Raw genomic sequence first — 23,239 nt, forward strand, 5'->3', positions numbered from 1 at the left:
GTATCACCTACTAAGAATGTAAACTCTTCAAGGACAAGGGATTTGACCCATACACCACTTTACCCCTATCTAGAACAGTGCCTGACAAAGAGTAGAAACGCAAAATTTTGTCAGATAATAGAATTTTCACTTAACTCTCAGGGGAAAAAATTTAAACAAGCGCGATGGTACCAACTTCTATAGACGAAGTAACCAAAGCTGAGAAAGGCCCAGTCACTTCTTTCCCAGAAGCACACGGTGAGGGAGCCAGACTTGCCCCTCGGACTCCGGAGCCCACCGTCATCTCCAGCTCTACGCCCCTGTCTTCTAATGAAGTAGGATGTAAACACACAGGACAGTAGGAAGGCAAGGATGAGATCAGCTGGGATGGCGTCATTGGTAGGAGGAGGCTTGGGCCTCATGGGTGGGATGAGAGAGATTTGGAACGTGGAGGGGGGAGGGAGGGCCAACCTTGGACCTGGGCCTGCTTGCCCGGTGGCCTTCCCCTTGGCTGCAGAATCAGTTCTAGTTTGCCCCTGGGGGAGCAGCAATGATGGAGGGCAGGGCCTTTGGGTCAAGCCCTCCAATTAAGAACACTTTCCAAGGAACCTTAGTGGACTGTCAGGACTCCAGTCGGGACCAGGATTCTAGCGGCCTGGATAGCCTCAGGCGAGTTCGGAGGAACTCCCAGTTACCTGTGTGCTGGGGAGGGCAGATGGGCATCCAGGCTGGGGAGGAGCTTCTGAGCCAGGGCATCTTTCTTGGTGAGAATCCGTGTTATGGTAAACCAGGGAGGAGCTGACCCCAAAACCAGCTTCCCTAGAATGGAGAAGGGAGGGGAACAGCCACCACCACCAGGGGCCTCAGGGGCCTGTGGCCCAGAGAGTGCTGGGTTCTCATTTCCTTGCTGATGGAATGTGCTGGCATAGATGCCCAGGTACCCAAGTGATGGAGGAGGCTTGCTTGGCACCAGCAAGGGCTGTGGCCCCAGCACGTTTTAGGAGCAGACTCCGCAGGTCTGCGAGGGGCTGGCTCTGCCAGGGGTAAGCTGTTGACACAGGCGAGGGAGCACCCAGGGCTGGAAGCGCTGGAAGTGTTGGGAGAATTGAAAGGCAGCAGGTGGGTTCAGTTTTTCGGAAAGGCCGGGGAAGTGAGAGTCAGCCAGGGAAAGGAAAGGGGAAGAAGCAGAAGCAGAGAGGCAGCCACCGGCCCTGGGAGAAAGGGAAAGGAAAACCTCAGAGCTGCAATGTCCTGGGAGCCTCAGGGGAGCCAGGGCTCTGCTGGCCACCTTCTCCTGGAGGAGGGGCCGGAAGAAGCTGAGTCCTGGAACCAGCTAGGCTTTTCCTTGGCATAGCCGTCCGAGATGTGAGTGATGAGCTGCTCAAATGCTCACAGCATCCCTCTCCTTCAAATGCCTCATTCCTACCTCCAAAAGGTGGCACTTGATTATCCTTGAATCTTTTATTTTTAAAAAATATATTTTTATTGATTTAGAGAGGGAGAGAGAGATAGAAACATGCATGATGAGAGAGAACCATTAATCAGTTGCCTCCTGCACGTCCCCTACCGGGGACCGAGCCCGCAACCTGGGCATGTGCCCTTGACCTTCAGTCCGCAGACCGACACTATATCCACTGAGCCAAACCGGCTAGGGCTCCTTGAATCTTAAAAACAAACAAACAAACAAGGCTAGTAACTCATTTTGGTTCAAAGTAAAGTGAGCTATTTTCCTCAAGGTCTCCCAAGAAAAATGCTTTAAAAATAAGAAAAGGTTTTGGTAAAGTTAAGGGAAGATATTTTCCCCCTAAGAATTGAAAACAAAGAACCTTTCACACAAATATTCATTATAAAAATTTTTTGTCACTAAAATTATGTCATGACACAAATGCCAACTCTTGTCTTTTTAAAAATGTTTTGTGTTGTTTGCTTTTGATGAAATCGTCGTTTCCAGCAAGCCCTGCCTGCAATGTTCTCTCTTGTGCCTGTGACGCCGAGTGAGACTGTTAGATGCCAAGTTCACTTGTTGGACTGAAAAGTGCCTAGATTTGGAGTCTCCTGGGGGAAGGGAAAGACTGAGTAAATTATAACTGTTTCCGTTCACGTGCCTCACCTTTCATTCCTCACTGGACACTACAGTAGGGCACACAGTAGGCTCACTCTGCTTGTTTATTAAATGAAAGGATGTTTGGAAAAAGAAAGCGGAACATCTCATTGACAAGCATTTGAGGTACACAGAATCACAACTGTGGCTGTCTCCTAAGTCACTTAGCATTCCTTCCCATTATTCCTCTTCCCCCAGATTTTGAATTTCAGGCCCTGGAGGTCTGGGCCCTGGAGGCTAGGCCTTGTCTCTGGAACTCCTGTCCAGGGGCCAGCAGCATCCGCCTCGCCTGGGAGCTCGTGTGAAATGTGGACCCTCCGGCCGCATCTCAGATCCACAGAATCAGAACCTACACTTTAACAGGATCCCCAAGTGGTCTGTGTGCTGTTAAATGGAGAAGCACTGCTCTGATGCGCCTGGGCCACTGCCTTCCCGAGGCACCTGGGCAGGGGACCCTCCTCCACCCTGGCCTCAGGGTGTAGCTATTTGGGTGGCTGGGCAGCTCCACCCCAAACACGGTGTCGATGGTGTAGACGGCTGGAGATGGCAGAGGGTCCAGATTCCAGCTCTGCTGCTAAAGGAACCTCTTCACATTGACAAGTGACTTAACCATTTTTACATTCAATTTTACAGAAAACTTGCAAGGATAGTATGAGGAACGTCTATATTCCCTGAATGTCTATATTCCCTATCTATACCCCGGATTCACCAATTGTTAACGTTTGGGCACATATGCTTTAATGTTCTCTCTCTCTCCCCCATATATTACTATTCCAGTGCTATTGGAGGGTCAGTTGCATACACGGGCTTGCTTTTCCCTTAACGCTTCAGTGCGGACTTCCGAAGAACAAGGACCACCACTCCTGGCCAGGTCCAGGGAGGCAAGCAAGGCCTGGGAGTGAATGGCCCGTGAGGGCTTTCTTACATCTCGCACCCTAGGAGCCTTGCTTGCTGAACCCTGGTCCTGGCCCTGTACACTACAGTGATCAATCAGGAAACTGAACATTGATTCAATACTATTATCGAATCTACTGTCCATATTTCAATTTTGTCAGTTGTCCTGATAATGTCCTTTAGAGCAAGTGTTTCCATACCCAATTTGGGGTCGTGCATACCATTTATTGTCATAGCTTCTGAAGCTCCTTCAACCTGGAGCAGTTCTTCAGTCTTCTTTTGTCTTTTAGGACATTGACATTTTTGAAAAATACAGAACAGTTTGTTTTTTTTTTAGAAAGTCCCTCAGTATGGGGACAACTTATTCTTAATCTCTTGGTGGTTCAGTTTCATCACCTATAGAATGAGAATAATTCCTGCTTCATGTTGAATCAAATAAGACGTGTAACAGACTTGCCATATGGCAGGTATAGGAGGATTAGAAAGTAGCTAACACTGATCAGATGCTTGTCGGTACCATGCCAAGTGCTTCCCATGCGTTATCTCATCGAGGTCTCCCTGCAGCTCTGAGACACGGCCTCCATTTCACACCCATTTCACAGATGAAGCAACGGAGACTCTGCGTACTTGGCCCAAGGTCTCACAGCTGGTAAGGAGGGAAATGGAGACCTGAAACAAGTCAGTCTGCCTCCCAGAACTCTTTGCTTAGTAACCATGCTTGTGATGTTTATCTGAAATGTAAATTTTTAACATAAAATTTACATAACACGAAACTTACCATTCTAAACATTTTATTTCACCCAGCTTTATTGAGATATAATTGACATATAACATTGTGTAAGTTTAAGGTGTACAACATGAAGATTCTATACATGTATGTAATACAAAATGATCACCATTATAAGGTTAGTTAACACATCCACCACCTCAGATCATTACAGTTTCTTTTATTATGGTGAGAACATTTAACACGTATTCTCTTAGCAACTTTTTAATAAAATGTCTTTTATTGTTGAAAGTATTACAGATGTCCCTTTTCCCCCTCCCGTCGACTCCCTCTACTCCACACCTACCCCTCTCAGGCCTTCACCATACTATTGTCAGTGTCCAAGGGCTATGCATATAAACATATAAATTCCCTGGTTAATCCCTCCCCACCTAGTCCCCGCCTTCCCTCTGAGCCTCATCGGTCAGCAACTTTCAAGTATATAAATACAGCATTGCTAACTATAGTCACCATGCTATATATTGATCCCCAGAACTTATTCATTTTATAACTGGAAATGTGTACCCTTTACCGACATCTCCCCATTTCCCCCACCCCCATCCTCTGGCAACTAGCACTTTGTTTCTATGCGTTTTAACCATTTTAAAGTAGACAGTTCAATGTATGTTAGTACACTGACAATGTTGTACAACTATCAGCACCATCTAATTCCAGAATATTTGCATCACCCAGAAAAGAAACCCTGTGTCTCCCAATTCCCCTTTCTCCTACCCCTTGACAACCATTAATCTGTTTCCTGTTTCTATGGATTTGCATATACCCACAATGGAATACTACTGAGCAGTAATAAAAAGGAACCAACTACTGATACACACAATAACATTTTGGATTTCAAAAACATCAAGCTGAGTGAAAGAAACCAGATACCAAAAAAAACCACCTCCATACTGTCAGATTCCATTGTGGTTTCCCATGAAATTCTAGAAAAAACAAAACCTTAGCAATAGGAAGCATGTCGGTGGTTCCTGGAGCCAGGAGTGTGGGGGTGGGGACGGACTGCAAAGGTGCACAGGGAACATTCTGGAGTGATAGAAATGGTTTAAAACTTGATTGTGGCACCCATTGTATTGCAGGCAGTTAGATAGACATGAGCAGAGCAAGGACGATGGGCCAGATATAGAAGGTCACCAGGTGGAAAGCCGGGGATGGCTAGCAATGGACAATCAATTGTAGGGTGGGACCTCATCCCCCGGTGACTCCCCCACCCCGCCTCCTAGTGTAGGGACCTCCTGACCTTTCCTCCCTAGAGATAACATCTGGGCCTCAGTTGTATTTCAGCTCCAGGCCCAGAGTGACATCAGGACCAGCTGCAGTGAATAATGTCCCCAAAGGCCAATCAATCAGTGAAGGCCACAGCCCTGAAAAGACACACTTGGAAAACTGCTGAATATTCTGTTAAGATCTTCCCCTGGGACCTCCCCTAAAATCTCCACCCTTGGAACCCTTAGGATGGAGGACCCAGTGGACGGTCCCTCCCAGGAGCATGCCCATGCCTTTCCCTGCCCTCTCCCCCTCCAGGTACATTACCATCAGCTTCCTCACTCCTAAGCTCCAAGGGCCCTTCCTTTATCCCCAGAACTTGTTTGCTACGCCCGTTTCTTCTAGGAAGTACTTCTACCTCTGTAACTGACCACATAAATGTTCTCTTACAGTCTGGGTCTTGGCTCTGAATTCTTTTTTTTTTTTTTTTTTTTAAATATATTTTATTGATATTTTACAGAGAGGAAGGTAGAGGGATAGAGAGCTAGAAACATCGATGAGAGAGAAACATTGATCAGCTGCCTCCTGCACATCTCCTACTGGGGATGTGCCCGCAACCCAGGTACATGCCCTTGACCGGAATCGAACCCGGGACCTTTCAGTCCGCAGGCAGATGCTCCATCCACTGTTGGCTCTGAATTCTTTCCGAGCCAGAACCCGCGTACTGAGCTTGCTGAACCCACGTTTGGTCTGACCCCATGGGTCACACACCTAGTGCCTTTCCCGCCACCTTCTACAGGTGCATGGCATATACATTTACCCAAACTAATCTAACTCTCTACTTTAAAAAGTTTATAAATGTAAATTATGCCTCAATAACACATTTTAAAAACAAACAAACAAACAAACATATCTGTCCCTCAGCGGAGTTCAAATCATCAATATGTCTTCCTTCACAGTTGGGCCCCAAATCTATCTTCCCCGCCTCATCTCCCTCCTCTCGCCTCCAGGTGTTCATCCAACAAACATTCTCACACCTGCTGTGTGCAAGGCCCAGTGTCAGGCACCCACAGAAAGTGAGGAAGGAGAATCTCTGTCCTCAGGGGACTCACTGCCTAGTCTGGGAGCAGCAAGGACACCGACCCCAACAAACAGCAGGGATCCCAGAGGATCACTGAGTCTCGAAGGAGAGGAATATGAATGTACATTCTAGTCGTTTTGAATTGCAAGTCTGAGTCAGGTTTCAATCTAATTTTTGAATAGGTAATACATTGACATAATTCGAAAAGAAGTTATGCATTGAAAAATTTCCTCTCACCCATCCCCTATCTGCCCAGTTCCCACCGATCCCCACATAAGAAAATATAACATACACATTCTGGACCTTGCATGTTAAATATAGCATAACATACACATTGTTCTGCAGTAAACCTTTGAGAACTAGTCATATGGTTACAGCAAAAAGTTTCACTCTATTGTATAGTTACCTAGTGTTCCATTGTATGGATGGGTCATAATTTATCCAATCTCCTTTTGGAAAACACTTGTTTCTGATAGTCTGTTATGGTAAACAATGGTGTGATATGTAGTCTCGTATGGGTGGAATTTTATGTTTTATTTTGTATATGGCAAATATATCTCTGGCTACATATTGGATTTTATAATTATTTCTTTACTAGAGGTCCAGTGCATGAAATTCATGCGGGGGGGGTGGGGGGGGAATGGGTCCCTCAGCCCAGCCTGCACCCTCTCCATTCCGGGATCCCTCGGGGGATGTCCGACTGTCAGCAATGGGACATCCCTCTCGCAATCCGGGACCGCTGGCTCCTAACCGCTCACCTGCCTGCCTGCCTGATCGCCCCTAACCGCTCTGCCTGCCTGCCTGGCTGCCCCTAACTGCCCTCCCCTGCTGTCCTGGTCACCCCTAACTGCCCTGCTGGCAAGGTTGCCCCTAACCACCTCTGCCTCAGCCCCTGCCAGCACGGCTTTGTCCGGAAGGATGTCTGGAAGATGTCCGGTCTAATTAGCATATTACCCTTTTATTAGTATAGATATTTTACATATCCCACAACTATGCCAACCACTCGCGTATCTTTAGGCTGTTTTCTGTGCCTTGAAAGTCCCCACGGAGTCCTTTTCTACTTTCCCTCAGGATCCAGCTTCTTCCCCGGGAAGCCTCCTCAGTTCCCCCCGGCCAGACGGGGCTGCTCCCTCTCTCTCCTCTTCCAGTATCCCATTCCCACGTCCTCGGAATTGTTGGTCAACAGGTCCCCTTCCCTCCTCAGACTGGGAGCTACTCAAGAGCACGTGCTACGGTAGATTTATCCCCGAGACCCTTAGTGCTTGGCACCTGGTAAGTGTTAAGTGAACGCTCATTGCACGGTTAGCGCTGACTCAGGGGTGCTGTGTGCCCCTCCCTCCCAGCCTTTGCGAACAGAGGACTGACCCCAGACAAAGGTGGGCTGTGATTTCCCTTCCACCCACCTAATTCCTTCCTGCCGGCTCCACCCCTCTCTCCCCTTGGGATTCTGTCCACAGCTGCCCTTGCGGCCCGGCCCGTGCTGGATCTGGCTCGAGCAGCAGCTATTACAGCCTTTTAGAAAATAAATAACGAAACGAAATGGAGCACGGGCTCCACCCATCTTTTCTCTTCCTCATCAAGTCCTTGGCCTCCTCTGAAACCGAGAGAACAAATCACTGGCTAGTGAGTCACACGCACATCAGTCACCCTCGGACATGACTTCCGACGCTGTCAGCCACAGGAGATGACGGTTTACTGTGGTACTTTTAGGAGTGTGGGAAACGCGGATAATATGCAGGTGGATCGATGCTAAGTGATTTTTAAGGGCAACTTGAATTGTTTTTAAACACATGGAGTTAACTCTAAAATGTCAGGATGCTTACCCATGCCTGGAGCTGTCGACTGCTAGGTTGTTTCCATGTCACATATTGTTCTGTTACAGTACTTCCTGGGGGGGGGGGGGGCATGCTGGAGGTGAGCACTCTCTCCACCTCGGGGATGAAAAGGTGGAAGCTCTGTATTCTCCTCACTCTGGGGGAGCCATCAATAAAAGCAAAAGGGAAAGGAAGCTTTCCAGGCGCTACCCGCCCAGACAGAGGCGGATGCAGGAATTGAGGTGTTCCTCCTGAAGGCTCGGGAGAGGGTGGCTCAGCTCCGTGCAGTGCTTTGGGACTGGTCTTCCCACATTCTTCTCGCTGACTCCTCAAAGAAATGGGAGAAACCGTGTTTCTTCTTGTACCTTCAAAGGTCAGATCTAAACGTTCCATCATAGTTTTAAATAATGGCCAAGCTTGTTATTTCTGGCACATTACAAGTATTGGCATTTTAAAATAAGATTCTTACATCATTTTCTAAGTGTATCCAAGGGAATCTAAATATCATAATGCATCTATCATCTATTTTTTAAAAAATACATGAACAAGCTTTTTTTTTAAAAGAAATTTTACCTCATTCTTTTTTCCCCTTATCTTGCCCCTGAACATTTTAATATAAGACTGTAGGCTGGAAAGTTTTATTGATCAGCCTATCATATTTCCCTACAAAAAAATAAAATTTTTAAACTCATCCTTATTTTATTATTGATACAATTTTGAATACTTAGTTGCTTTAAACATAAAATATTATAAATTTTGATAAACTATTAAAATTAAAGCATATATATTTTTTAATCTTTATCAGAGGATATGTTTATTGATTTTTAGAGAGAGAGAGAGGAAGAAAGAGAAAAAGAGAGAGAGAAAGAGAGGAACAGAGAAATATCAATGTGAGAGAGAAACATCGATATGTTGCCTCCCATATGCGCCCCTATCAGAGACTGAATCCACAACTTAGGTATGTTCCCTGACCAGGACTTGAACCCGAAAGCCATTGGTGAAAGGGATGACGCTCCCAACAACTGACCCCTCTCTCCGGCCAGGGAAAATCTATGATGGAATGAGTTTAAGAGAGGATGGGAGAACCTCTCACTCAAAAGCCTAAAATATGCCACATGTAACCTTGTGTGCTGTTATGATTTGATTATATGTGCATATAGTCTTACTGTATTTGGCATGTTTATAAACTTGATATAAATGTATCATATGGCATGTATCTGCTGCCACAGAATGGGAGAAGTAGAGACAGAAAGTATAGAAAATTTTAGAAGCTTTGTTGCAAAGGAGGCAGAGAAATGGGGCAGTAGCTGACAGTGGAAGTGAAGATTTTGTAAGACTGGAGAAATAACAGCTACTGTAAGCTTATAGGGGTGACCCCAGTAGAGAGGGGGACATTGATAACATAGAAGAGAGGGTATAATTGCCGGAGTGAAGGTGATGATCTTGATTAGGCAAGGCAAGACTGGGATCTATTGCCTTGGCCGGGGGACTGGCTTTAGCGAGGAGCTTGGAAAACTCACCCTGTACTGGAGGGAAAGGGGAAGAAGAGGTTCAGATGCTGGTTTGTGGGTAGATGAGATGGTGGGAAAACTGTGGAAGTTTTCATCTCATGGCTTCAATTTTCTCCTTGAACTAGAAAGCAGGGTCATTAACTGAGAATGATGATTGAGGGAAAGAGGTGTAGGTTAGAGGACAGAAAAAGTATGAAATCCAGAAGAATGGTGGAGGGAAGTAGGATTCATGGGAAGCGCTAAGGGCCTACTTGAAGTTCCCACTGATGAAATGAAAGTGAAACGAGTCAGTGTGACTGTTTTTCTGTAGCCACATTCAGGTGCATGGGTGCTGGCACGGAGTAGGTGGAGAGCTGGCTTGAATCCAGGACTGTGGTTTTGCCCAGCCAGCAGGAAAAGGGGGGAGGCTAGTCTGGGGGTTGAGTGTGTGTGTGCCCGGAAATGATGGTAATAATTGGCCATGGTAAGAATGGGAGAAAGTGGGTGTGTGGATTGAAGAATTGTTGGAGTTAGGGTGCTATAGGGAAATGAGGAAATATGAGGTTGTGTTCAGAGTGTGATATGTTTGAAATTGTGAGTATGAAGAAGTTGCAGAGTTTGATAAGGTTCCTGTGATTATACTCATGGGAGCAAGTGGCTGAGTTAGAGTAGGACAAGATTCTTGGAGGAGAAGTCAAGGAACTGAGAGGTCAAGGTCATGAGAAAACCATCTTAGTATAGTATATTATAACCACCGGGAGGTGAGACAGAAGTGGCATTGGAGTGACTGACAGGAGCACATGGTGAAAAATTGAAGGGGAATGAGAATAAGATGAGGAGTACTGAGTAACAAGATTTAAAACTGCAGGTTAATAGAGAGGAGAGAGGGGGTGGTCTGGAAGCATGCTGAGGAATAAGGACACCTGCCTCACCTCCAGGCACAGGCTAAGGTGCTTATGGTTGAAAATACAGTTGCTACTACTTGAGAGGGAGAAGGGGAAGCAATGTTCCAGGGGTAAGTCAGGTTTCCTTTAGCAAGAAGGTGAAGGGAACCTGAAGAAAAGTTCTGAGGTTAAGCTTATAGGAATTGTCATTTGCATAAATAAATAGGTGTGCTGGACAGACTCTAATGTGGCCCCTATGATCCTCACCTCCTGGTGTTCATGCCCTTGTGTAGTTTTCCTTGAATGGGGATGGGACTTGGGATTTGCTTCTGGCCAATCAAGTAATGGCAAAGGTGTCGGGATATGTGATCACGTATATGTGATGATGTTACATAAGGTTGTGACCAATAACTTACACCAAAACTGTCCCCCTTGCTGGCTTTGAAGATGCCAGCTGCCATATTGTAAGCTTCCCCATGGAGAGGGTCACATGTCCCAGAACTGGGGGAGCCCACAGCCAGCTAGGGACTAAGGCACTCGGGTCCTGCAGCCTGCAGGGAACTGAATGCCGCCGACAACCAGGTGAACTGGGAAACGGATCCTTCCCCAGCCGAGCATCACGATGTGGTCTTGCAGAGGGCCCAGGAAAGCCATGTGTGGACTCCGGACCCACAGAAACTGTGAGCCGATGCATTGGTGTTGTTTTAAGCTGCTGTGCTATACAGCAAGGTTAACTAATTCAACAAGGTTAACTAATACAAGGTTAACCAATACAACAAGGTTAACTAGTACAGATGGGAATGGAAGTTTAGTTATAGCAATGTTATTCAATTATTTTCACCCCAACTGAGGTGTATTGTCTAAGAATCCCATGTTGACCTATTATTAATTTTGTTGATAAAGAAGTGGGACTTACTAGCGAATTTATGGCCCTTTTGTTCGGGTAGCTTACTTTCTCAGCACAGACACCAGCTCTTGAACTGTCCCTGTGAACTACCCTGGAGGTCTTTACCTGTTGGGTCAAGGTACCTTCGTAATGGGTGAGGCTTTTGACTTTTTTCTAAGGTGGGAGAAAGACAGTTTTAAAAGGGGCTGCTATGTCTTCAGGTGCTTTCTAAAGCTGAGAAATTTCAGAAAATAGTACAGCTATCAGAGGAAGATCTGGAAATGAAGTCCCTTAAAACTAGTCTTGGAAAGTCTTCACACCCCCAGGGGTAAGGGGACACTGGTGAAGAGGACAGTTTTAGAGGCTTTCTGGTAGAAACGGGAGGCTCTCAGGCTATGATGGCAAGAACAGCATGGGGCTAAGGGGTGGGCCCTGCATGAACGGCAGGAGGGGGACTAGAGAGTTTCAGCGCCATATGACTTAATAGATGACTTTATTATTTTTCAGCAATGGATGCTTCTACTTTTCCCAATTACAAGTATTGGATTCTGCAAGAACATAGTTAAAACTATTTGGTGAGGGATATAAATTTTACACATGGGACTAGATAAGAAAATTCAATTTTTGGCTCTCTAATATTAAAGTTTAGATGAACACATGAAGCTTGAAACTTAAAAAAAAATCTAAATGTAAAAAATTGGTTAAGTATTCATGGATATGTCTATATCCTTTATCATAAGCACGATATAATTAAGAATTCAACTACTTTTGAGTCTGCAAGTCAGATCCTGTCAAGTAACCTGCTATGTATGATCCAATCCTTTTAAAATTTTAAAGACAAATAGATTCAATAAATTTAATCTTCCACATGTTCTCAGAAGGAATTCTCAGAAGCATCCTTCAGTAATAAAACACAGTTGGATAATTCATTTACCCCAAATGAACTAGTACCTGTGCATGCTGTGAGGTAGCAATGAAAGACTAAGATCTTCAGTAAAAATGGTACCCTCAATGCATAAGCATTCTCTCTTCACACGAAGAGAGGGGGTAACAAAGGAGTCATCTTTCATTATTTCATCAATTACTGGCATTTTCAAAGTTGTTTTTTTTTTTGTTTTTTTTTTGCTCTGTGCTGGGCTCTTTTTTAAAAAATTAAATCTTTACTGTTAAAAGTATTATATATGTCCCCCTTCCTCCCATTAGCTCCTTCTAACCCCCCTCCCCCAGGCCAGTGATGGCGAACCTTTTGAGCTCGGAGTGTCAGCATTTTGAAAAACCCTAACTTAACTCTGGTGCCGTGTCACATATAGAAATGTTTTGATATTTGCACCATAGTAAAACAAAGACTTCTATTTTTGATATTTATTTTATATATTTAAATGCCATTTAACAGAAAAATCAACCAAAAAAATGAGTTCACGAATCACCTCTGACACGCGTGTCATAGGTTCGCCATCACTGCCCCAGGCTTTCACCACCCTATTGTCTGTGTCCATGGGTTATGCATATATGCATACAAGTTCTTTGGTTGAATAAGTGCCTGATTTCAGTTCTACAACAGCAATATCAGTATTTACTTATTGAAATGTTTTTATTGAGTTTAGAGATAGAGGGAGAGAGAAGGAGAGAGAGAGAAACATCCATGAGGGGGGAACATCCATTGGGGATCACCCCTGACACCGGGGCATGTGCCCTGACTGGGATTCAAACTGGCGACCTCTTGGTGCATGGTCCGGTCCTCAACCAACTGAGCCACACCGGCTGGGCAATACCAATATTGACTTTGAAAGGTGTATTTATCTTTCAGCAGAGGACATTAACAGCTTCCAACACGGTCTCTAGGAATGATTCGCAGTTCCGAGCCGTGCTTTAGGAAGACATTTCCGGCAGTCTGTGCGGGATTTATTCCTATTCCATCATTGGTGATAATGGCACTCGTGGCGGCAGGAACTTTAAACTCTTCCGCGGCGAACTTCAAGACTGCGGTGAACGGTGTACTTTCAGGAACACTGAGTACTTTGTAGGGCAGCCGCGGGTCTGACGTCAGGGTGATCTTAAAGGAAACCTTGGACATGGTGGAGCCGGCCTGGGCGAAGTTGCCAACGCTCGGGGCAGTCCTACTTCCACGGGGCAGTCCCACTTCCGCCGAGGCAAGGCCTCCTCCACGCCCAGCAGCAGATGGCTTTAGGCTCTAAACCAGGCCTTTAGAGCTTTCTAATTGGTCTCGGTGGAACCCCCACAGAAGTATTTCCTGGTTGGTGAAAAAGAAAAAAAAATAGTATGTATTTTCTGAAGCTTCTTAAATGTAAAAGAAACGCGCGCTTCTTGTAAAAATGTCAAGAACAAGAAGTATGAGGTAAAGCAAGCAGAGTTTGGCCTTCCCCTACCCGACGGGTACCTGGTTAACAGGTGTGCGTTGGTCCTCAGAGGTTCCTTCCAACCCTGACGATCCGCCTAAATCTCTCCGACAAGAACCACTAACTTTTAGAGACACCGGCCAGGCTCTCACGTGTGCGATTCCCTGACTACCTAGTGCGTTTCTCTCACCCCGTTTATGTCATGTGGCCCCATATGGGAGAGTCCCGCCAACGTCAGCGCCTCTGAACCGAGTGATCGGGGCAGGGGGGAAGGGCAGGAAGGGGCCGGCACCACCGGCTTCCTCCCGAAGTGAACTGCTAGCAGCTGCAGTCTCATTTTGGTGCCCCCGGAGGTCCCCCCAAACCAGGCCCGAAAGGCCGCTCTTTAGAAACACTTACTGGACGCCCCTACGCGCCGCGCTCTCCCGCGCTTCTTGGGTACCTTTCTGCGAAGAGATGCCAATTTCTCCGGCGATCGCTCCCTCCAGGCGGCCCTTCTCGCCCACCTCTGAGGGGCAGCGCCTCCCTGCAGGGCCGGGTCCCAGGCCGCGAGTCCGGCGGGCCGCGGGCGGGCTGGCTCTCCTCCTCTGCGGGCGCCTGCGCAGAGCGCCCTCCCGGCACTGCGGGAGGGAGGCGGGGGCAGCCGGGAGAAAGGAAAGCTGAGGGGGGAAAGGGCCAAACCCTGAAATTACCCGGATGTGGTCTCCGCGCGCGCATGCTCAGTGTCCTCCCGACAAGTTGGCAGCGGCACCTCGGCCCTGGTCGTCGTCGCCGCTGCGGTAACGGAGCGGCTCGGGTGGCGGAGCCCGCGTTCGCGCCCGCCCGCTCTCCTCCGGAGGCCCTTCCCGCCCTGCCCTCGGCTCCGCGGGCCGCTCAGGGGACGCGAGCGGGTGAGGGGAGCCGGGCGCCCCGCGAGAGAGGCCCCCGCGGCGGGGCGGCCCGGGAGCTCGAGGCGGCCCGGCTCGCGCGGGCAGCGGCACGGCGCCGAGGAGGGGCGGCCTGGCCCGGACGCCTCGGGGCGGGGGCCGAGGAGGGCTCCGGGCCGCCGGGGGGAGCGACGGGCCCGGCGCCCTCGCGGACTAGCCCCGGCGGGAGAGCGGACCGCCCTCGCCATCGCCGGAGTCCAGGTAGCGCGCCATGTCCCCTCCCCTCTTCCCCCCGGCCGAGCCCGCGCACCCCTCCCGCGGCTTCCCCGCCCGGGGCGGGCTCCCGAAGGCGGCGGCGGGGAGCGCGCGGGAGGCCGGAGGTCCGCGCGGGGGGCGAGCGCGGCCGCTTGTCCGGCCGGGCCAGGGCGCCCTTCGGGGGGGTCGGGCCGGCCGGGCCGCGGTACCTCGCGTCCCTCCGGTCCCAGCTCCCTTCGCAGTGGGTCGCGGAACCGAGTGAAACTCGGAGACGGCGTCCCGGCCGCGGCCGCTCCTCTTTGTTGTGTCGAGGAGTTTCCCTGCGCGCCCGGCCGAGCGCGGGGGGCCGGCTGGAGAGTAGCGTTGCCTGAGCTGCCCGAACGCGAGTTAGACGTGGTGTGTCCTCCTTTCTTTGCTCCGGCAGCTGGTCTTCTCTCCGTCTCCTCCTTTCTCTCCCCGGTGCGCCATGCCAGCGTCTGTCCCGGCCGGGGTGTGCTCGTTCACTGTGGGTGTGAGTGTGGCGGGCGATGGCCGCAGGAGACGATCTCAGCGCCGCACCGAGCCGCCCGCTCGCGCCCAGCCCCTCATCCAGGAGAACAAGAAAGAAAAGGCATCGTCCACCTTATCGCTGGGGCTCCGCGCTCTGGCTGTGAAATGGGTGGAGGGTGGAGGGCAGTGGCTCCATCACTTACCCCGACCTCGATGTTCAGAGAAATGGGCGGATTTCGGTAACTTGAAAGGTTTCTTTGCGTGTATGGAGAGGTTTGGAAAGGCCCCTTGAGGATTGATGGCTGTGTTCACCCCTGAGAATCCTAGTGATTTTTAAAAGTGAATGTATTTGTTTCTTACTCATTTATACTTGAATTTAGTTTCTTTTAAAAAAATATATTTATTGATTTCAGAGACGAAGGGAGAGGGAGAGAGAGAGAGACATCAATGATAGGAGAGAATCATCCATCGGCTGGCTGCCTCCGGGGGCGGAGCCCACCACCCGGCGTGAGCGCTGACCGGGAATCGAACTGTGCGACCTCCTGGTTCTAGGTTGCCGCTCAACCACTGAGCCATGCCGGCCGGGCTGAATTTAGTTCTTAATGCCTTTAGTTTTTGCATTATACTTCAAGGTGAAGTAATAAGGAGTAATAAGAATAAGATAATGTGGAATTATTTACATTTGAATTGACAATCTAAAGGCATGTAATCTTGACTAATTTTTATTTAACAACCTTTGACTTTTGGCAGAATTAGCATCCTTTTAGTCTCCGTAAGCAGTTTGATTATTCGAAAATAAATACTTTCAAAAGTACATATTTTTGTAAAGTACTGTGATTTGGAACATCGTATTTGAATAATTTTTATTGTAGATTTTATAAATTGCCTTTGCCATGTTGAACAGTCTATATTTCAGTTGAAATACAGCATACGAAATTCTAGCGTGTAACTTTTCTGCTAAGGATTTAATTTTCTCTTTTGGAAAGCTAGTACATGACATTTCAAGTTCTAAATGATTGATATAATTAACATTTAATAATTGATATAATTAACATTTAAAAAATGATTGATATAATTAACATTTATTAATGTTTCTTTGATGATGTCATGATTTTTGTTTTTGTTTTTTTTTAATTGGGTTTATTACAGAACAAATGTAATGCAGGCTGGCCAAGCATTTAAGATTTGGAATATCTTTAGGTCTAACAGTGGTGATAGATTATGTAGGTTTAAGTTGTTGGAGTTAAAACTAAAAGCTTTCTAGGCAAAATTGATATACCATTTTGTGAGTCTATTAATAGAAGTGGCCTTTTCTTAGCTTTCCAGGTTTTTGGGAAAGGTTGCATCTTCTTTGATGTTTGAAGTGTGAGTGCCTAAGTAGAAACTTCCCTGTTCAGCGAAATGCCTTCATCTTAAATTTTGAGCTTAGAAAAAAAATACTTTAAATTGGTTTCAGGTTTAATGAAAATTTCTGCTGAGAAAGTCACTTTGAAATTTTTCAGAATAATTTTTATATGGATCATTGATCAAATGTCTCTGCTGCTTGAAGGAACTCTGCTTATACTAGGAGGCAGCAGATCTTTGTAAAAACCTATACTTCACTTTTCTAAACTACATTTTAGTTTAGCCAAATCTCCATTTGTGTGTGAATTCTTTATTCTGCATTTCCCTTCAGATCCCCCCCCCCCCCCCCCCGCCCCCCAGTTAGAGCAAGTATAAAACTAATTTATGCTGTGCAGTCACACTCCAGCTCTCCGGTTTGGAAGCTGTTTTTTTCTGAGTGAGCTGGTGTTATAGTAACATCATTAGACACCATTCTAATTGAGCTGTGAATTGCTGAGGCTTCTACTAGGGCAGTTAACCCTATAGGATCTGCTCTGTTCATTATATTTAAAACGTATATTTATTAAATTTTTTATTTCTTTTAGAGAGAGACAGAAAAAGGGACAGGGAGGGAGAGAGAGAGATAGAAACATCAATGATGAGACTCATCCACTCGACTGACGGGCTGCCTTCTGCACACCCCTTGCTGGGGATCAAGCTGGCAACCCAGACATGAGCCCTGACCTGGAATCAAAACATGACCCCCTGGTTCATAGAGCGGTGCTCAACCACTGGGCCACACTGGCTGAGCTTATTCAGTGATTTTAAAGTGAATGGTTTTTTAAACATCTTATGTTAGCCATTTCAGTGCTCATTGTACATGTTGGATTTCCTTTTTTTTTTCTATAAGATTGTGTAGTTAGGCAGAGTTTTGTTTTCTGTGTGTGTGTTTTTTTGTTGTTTTTTTTTTTTTGCTTAAGTGCTGATTAAAGGTGACTCTCAGATAATGGTTAATCATGTATAAAGCTAATTAGTTTCAGTAATTTTATTTTCTACACTGAATGAAAGGAGCTAGGTTAGCATAACACATTCAATTTTGTTAAATTATTAAATTTGGGACTTTTTGCTCAACAGTTGGTAAGGATTCAGTTGTTTTAAAAAGAGAAATTCAGACAGTTGAAAAATTTGTCTAGATATTCGAGTGACTTTCAGTATGATGCTGTTTACATCATAATATGCCAAAACATATGCTTGATAATGGGTCAGATTTAGAATTTTTAGATTTTTTTTCTTGTTCTAAAATGTGTAATTTTGGTGATGAGAAATGTGGCTGAATTTCTGGTTCTCGGGAACAAGGTATTTTGGGTTGTGTCACTTTGACACTATTACATGATGTAATTGGCATCCAGGAAGATTTATTTTAACCATGAAAGTTGATAAAAATGAGAGTAGTGCTTAGTAGTAAAACTAGAATAATAAGTGATCAGAATCTTATAATTTTAAGTCTTTTTAAAAAATGTTTTTATTGATTTTTAGAGAAGGATAGAGATAGAGAGGAACATCATGGGTCAGCTGCTTCCTGCATGCTCCCTACTAGGGATCCAAGCCCGCAACTGGGCCTGCTCACTGACCCAGAATTGAACTGCTGACCTCAACCGCTGAGCCACACTGGCTGGGCCAATTTAAGTCTTGATTATTTGCTACTGCAAATCACATCATAGGTAGGATATGGTAGAAAGCTACCAGAGGCCGATTGTAATGAGTATCTGTTATTGCATCTTAATTTCAATTTTGGTGATAATTGTAAATGCTGTTAAACTCAAGAACTATATTTTATTGTGTACATTTTAAATGAGAATTCTTTGCAGTCTGGAAGATTTATAACTGTGTGGGGTTCATCTTTTTTTTTTTTTTAATCCTTATCAGAGGATATTTTTTTCCCATTGATTTCTAGAGATAGTGTAAGGGAGGAGGAAGGAGGGAGAGAGAAACATTGACATGAGAGAGAGAAATCAATTGGTTGCCTTCTGCACATGCTCCTGCAGGGACTGGGGACCCTGCAACCAAGAATTGAACCTGGGACCTTTCAGTCTGTGGGCCAACGTTCTAACCACTGAGCCAACTGGACAGGGCTGGGGTTCATTTTTTTAATGTTTTTCTTCAGCTCCCAATGTTTAGGACAGTGGTTCTCAATCTTGGTTGCACTTTGAAATCCCTTGGGGAGCTTTACAAACCTTGATGGCTGGATCCCATCCCCAGAAATTGTGATTCAGTTGGCTTGGGGTATAGCCTGGTGAGAGTTCTGAAGTGGTTGAGCTATTAGGGTCCTCTAACTTTTTTTTAAAAAATATATTTTATTGATTTTTTACAGAGAGGAAGGGAGAGAAATAGAGAGTTAGAAACATCGATGAGAGAGAAACATCGATCAGCTGCCTCCTGCACATCTCCTACTGGGGATGTGCCCGCAACCCAGGTACATGCCCTTGACCGGAATCGAACCCGGGACCCTTCATTCCGCAGGCCGATGCTCTATCCACTGAGTCAAACCGGCTTCAGCTCCTCTAACTTTTAAAAAACATTTTTTTGTTTATTGATTGCTTAGAGAGAGAGAGAGAGAGAGAGAGAGAGAGAGAGAGCGCAGTTTGTTATTCTACTGATGCATTCATTGGTTGCTTCTTGTGTGTGACACCTGATGGGAGATCGAACCCAAAACTTTGGCAAATGGGGCGACATTATCTAACCAGCTGAACTACCCGGCCAGGGCAGGGTCCTCAAAAACTTTATTTTTTTAACTTTCACTTGTGTCAGCTTTACACTCTAATACATTGATATACATATGCATAATGTAATCATCTCACATCTAACTTTTAATGGGTCCCTTGAAGATACTACCTCATATGTTTTACACTTGATCTTAGCCAAAAGGCCGAGAAGCGATACCTCATATGTTTTGCTTCCAAGTCTGTTCCTTCATCTCTCCTCTCCCCTATTTTCTACTGTTCATTGTTCAATTCGTTTGAACTGTCTGGTAGCAAGTTTTAGGATGCTGTATTTCCCGTGATGAGAGATTGGTATATCATCACTATCCTAACAGGGAAGTTTATCTTTTAAAGCACTCTAAAATGCTTACTTGGCTCCTTTTAGAGACTGTTTAGGTGCCAAAATTAACATTTAAACTCCCAAAGGAACTTGGTCTTTATAGGGGTAATCTGTTTGGAAACCATAAAATTTTCTAGACACCAAATAGTCACTTGAATGGTTCCTGAGATGCAGGTTGCATTGATTTAGCTTTTGCTGTCAGGCTTTAACTTGAATACTGTGAGGAAGTTGCCCAACAAGCCCAACTAGTTGGTAGTTCTAGAGATAGTGAAAGGGAGAAGGAAGGGGGGAGAGATCATTTGTGCAGGCAGCTTCAGTTCTCCATCTATATCACTCGAAGCACCCGTCTAAGACCAGTTGCATCTCTGTCTCTGGAAGAGCTATTTAAAAAAATAAAACAAAATATTATTCTTTCCCTCACCACACCTCTTTTCAACACACACAGATTCAGAATTGGGAATAAAGTAGAGGGGGCATGGGAATCTGTATAACAAACCAAGTACCTCTTGGTTTTAAAGGCTTTGGATATTTTAGTATGCTTATCTTATTGCTTCATTTGTTTTAATACAGTACAGACTTTATTTTACAATCATTAGTGCACTGGAACAATTTACTTAAAGTTCACCACCCCCAATTTGCATATTTAGAATGCAAATCTTATTCATGATTTGAATAAAAGGGCTGCTACTGAATATTTGTCTTTGTAGTAAAGTATGACTTCTGTACCTTAGTGTGGGTGAATGTATATGCACTTCAGGTCTTTTTCAAGTCAAAATATATTTCTAAATGGAAAACTGAGTTAACGCTACTTATTCACTGGTGGTATTCAAGCATTTGATATCGATAGATGACCAGTCATTGTAATTGAATCATCTGGTGGAAGGATGACTGGAAATAATACACAATGGGGTAAGATAAACCAATTGAAGGAAGAATCCTATGTATATGGATATGCAGCAGGCTAATAGTAAAGTGACATAACATCTATGTAATTAGTCTTTTAATCAGTTGCATATATTCATGATATTGTATTTTGTTTCACTGTCTTTCTTGGTAATTTGTAAAGTGAAAAGTAGATTAGTGTACACTAGATTAGTGCCTTATAAAGCTGACACCTCAGACTCCTAGAGTGCTTTTTGAAGGCAGGGCTCCACTCTTTATACTAGTACTAGAGGCCCAGTGTACAAAATTCATGCAGGGGGGGGGCGTGTCCCTCAGCCTGGCCTGCACCCTCTCCAATCTGGGACCCCCTTGGGGGATGTCTGACTACCGGCAGTCAGACATCCCTCTCGCAATCCAGGACCACTGGCTCCTAACCACTCACCTGCCTGCCTGCCTAATGCCCCCAACAGCCCTCCCCTGCAGGCCTGGTCGCCCCCAACGACCCTCCCCTGCAGGCCTGGTTTCCCCCAGCTACCCTCCCCTGCAGGCCTGGTTGCCCCCAACTGCCCTCCCCTGCCGGCCTCATCACCCCTAACCCCCTGCCAGCCTGATCTCGCCCCTAACTGCCTCTGCCTCTGCCTTGGCCCCACCACCATGGTTTTGACCAGAAGGAAGTCAGATGTCTGGAAGATGGCCGGTTGACCTGGTCTAATGAGCATATTACCCTTTTATTAGTATAGATATATTTAATAGGGCTAGGCTAACCTGCAGGGTATTCTGATACAGCCCTTTTTGAAAGAATAATCTAGATGACTTGATGGTCTTCTTCATTTAAAAGGTTTTATGAAATGTACTTTTCAGTTATCAGCTATTAAAATATACTTTGGTTTCCATTTTTTTAAAACAATGTTTCCCAGAGTGTGGTCCATAGACTCCAGGTGGAGGTGGTCCCCATGACCCTTTCCTGTTAGGACATTCATGAAGTCAAAATTACTTTCATAATAAAACAGATGTTAACTTGTCTTTTTACCATGTGGGCATTTGCACTGCTGGTGAAGAAGCAGTGGTGGGTAAACTGCGGGCACCTTAGTGGCAGCAAACTGTATGAATCTTTATTGTGTTCTTCACAGCCAAACACACACGTTAAGCATTAGAAAAAATGCTAGTTTTACTTAGGAGTATCCTTGGTGAAGCAGTAAAAGTTTTAATATTTAAAAGCTGTCCCCTGGAGTGCATATCTTTTTAATACTCAGCATGATTAAATAAAAGCGAGCATAAAGTACTCTGCACTTTGAAGTACAAGGTTCATCTCTGGGAAAAGCGCTTGTGTGATTGAGGTGCAAGCTAAACTAGCTGGGTTTTTTTTAAAAAAAAATATAAAGACTTTGTAGTTGACTTTTTAGAAACATAGAGAGAAACATCAATGTGAAAGTGAAACATTGATAGGCTTCCTCTTCCTCTTGCACATGCCTCACCGGGGATCAAGTCCAAAACCTGGGCATGTGCCCTGACCAGGAATCGAACCAGCAGCCTTTCAGTGCATGGGAGGATGCCCATCCAACTGAGCCGCACCGGCCAGGGCTAAAGTTGGTGCTTTTTAATGGGATACTACTTTTATTTTTACGTAAAAGAATGACTGATATATAAACCATAGTTACACAGATTTGATATTTCGCAGGTATTTTTTGAAAATGAATGAAGAGCCTGACCAGTGTGCCTCAGTGGTTGAGAGTTGACCCATGCACCAAAGTTACAGGTTCGATTCCTGGTCAGGGGACATTACCTGGGTTTTGGGATGGATCGCCAGCAGAGGGTAGCCAGTCAATGTTGATGTTTCTCATTGATGTTTCTATCTCTCCCTTCCTCTCTCTAAAGTCAATAAAAACATATATTAAAAAAACTTCCTCCTCTGCCCACCTTAAAAAAAGGAAAGAAAGAAAATGAGTGAACAAATTGGTGGTGCTATTAAGGTATGTTATTAAAATACATAAAATCTTTCAACATTTGGAAGATCTGTATAACTCATTAAACTAATATTTTCCCAGATGACCAATGCATGATGTTACAAAATCATGCATGGGTAAGGAGGTCCATTCAAAATACATTATAGACCAATGGATTTTTATATAGCAGAGCCAAGAAATTCATTGATGTGGATTCAGATTTCACGTTGCAATTAACATTAAGAATTGCCATTTGTTGCACTTGGTGTTGGATAAAAATTGAATATCCATTACCTTAAAAGGCCATTAAAATACTCCTCATTTCCAATTAGTTATCTATGTGAGGCACATTTTCTTCATATACTTTAACCAAAACAACATGTCATAACAGATTGAATGTAGAAGCAGATGAGAGTACAGAAAAACGTTAATTTTTAAATAAGATCATTTAAAGTGAAGCTGGTATACCAATATGATGATTGTTTATTTTAATTTTCATTGAATTTGTTGGGGGTGACATTGGTTAATGAAATTATATAGGTTTCAGGTGTACTATTTTATAGTGTGTCATCTGTATATTGTACTGTGTGTACACCACCCAAAGTCAGGTCTCCTTCCAACACCATTTATTGCCCCTTTACCCTCTTCTACCTCTCTCCAGCCCCTTTCCCTCTGGAAATCACCAGTGTTGCAGTATGATATTTAAATCTAAGACCTATGGGTAAACAAGCACACTTCTAAATTTGTTTCTTATACTTCATCTTAAAAGTTATCACAAAAGCATTCTGATTGTATTATTCCCATCCCAGGTTTTTAAATCACTAATACCTAGGTCTATAATCCTTTGTGTTTTTGGAAGGTTTTCTTTTGATGACCCTCAACTCTTGAATGTTCCTCTGTTTAGAACAG

The 23,239-nt window shown here is 45.1% G+C and overlaps 2 protein-coding genes across 7 annotated transcripts in view; one reads left to right on the top strand and one right to left on the bottom strand.

Annotated features, from left to right (window-relative positions):
• Positions 1-12,688: 12,688 nt before the first annotated feature.
• LOC132240026 (ubiquitin-fold modifier 1) lies at positions 12,689-14,121 on the bottom strand. 5 transcript variants are annotated; one of them, XM_059707331.1, is made up of 2 exons: positions 13,916-14,079; positions 12,689-13,367 (listed from the first exon to the last, which is right to left on the bottom strand). In XM_059707331.1, the coding sequence occupies exon 2, from the start codon at positions 13,188-13,190 to the stop codon at positions 12,933-12,935; it is 258 nt and encodes an 85-aa protein (XP_059563314.1). In that variant the 5' UTR covers positions 13,191-13,367; positions 13,916-14,079; the 3' UTR covers positions 12,689-12,932. The 5 variants fall into 5 exon arrangements, 3 of the variants coding, with proteins under 3 accessions (XP_059563314.1, XP_059563315.1, XP_059563316.1); XM_059707332.1 differs by lacking the exon at positions 13,916-14,079 and adding an exon at positions 13,515-13,829; XM_059707333.1 differs by lacking the exon at positions 13,916-14,079 and adding an exon at positions 13,504-13,829.
• A 340-nt stretch (positions 14,122-14,461) lies between these two features.
• The window catches only part of SMAD4 (SMAD family member 4), a 61,569-nt gene continuing 52,791 nt past the window's right edge, over positions 14,462-23,239 (top strand). For both annotated transcript variants that reach the window (XR_009454210.1, XM_059707324.1), the window contains exon 1: positions 14,462-14,600. The gene's annotated coding sequence lies outside the window, so the exon portion shown is untranslated. The remainder of the gene's footprint in view (positions 14,601-23,239) is intronic.

This window comes from Myotis daubentonii, chromosome 8 (genome assembly GCF_963259705.1).
Source record: "Myotis daubentonii chromosome 8, mMyoDau2.1, whole genome shotgun sequence".
NCBI classification, from domain to species: domain Eukaryota; kingdom Metazoa; phylum Chordata; class Mammalia; order Chiroptera; family Vespertilionidae; genus Myotis; species Myotis daubentonii.

Bases quoted from the DNA above. Each gene is read 5' to 3' on its own strand.
- LOC132240026 (XM_059707331.1), bottom strand. From the start codon at position 13,190: ATGTCCAAGGTTTCCTTTAAGATCACCCTGACGTCAGACCCGCGGCTG.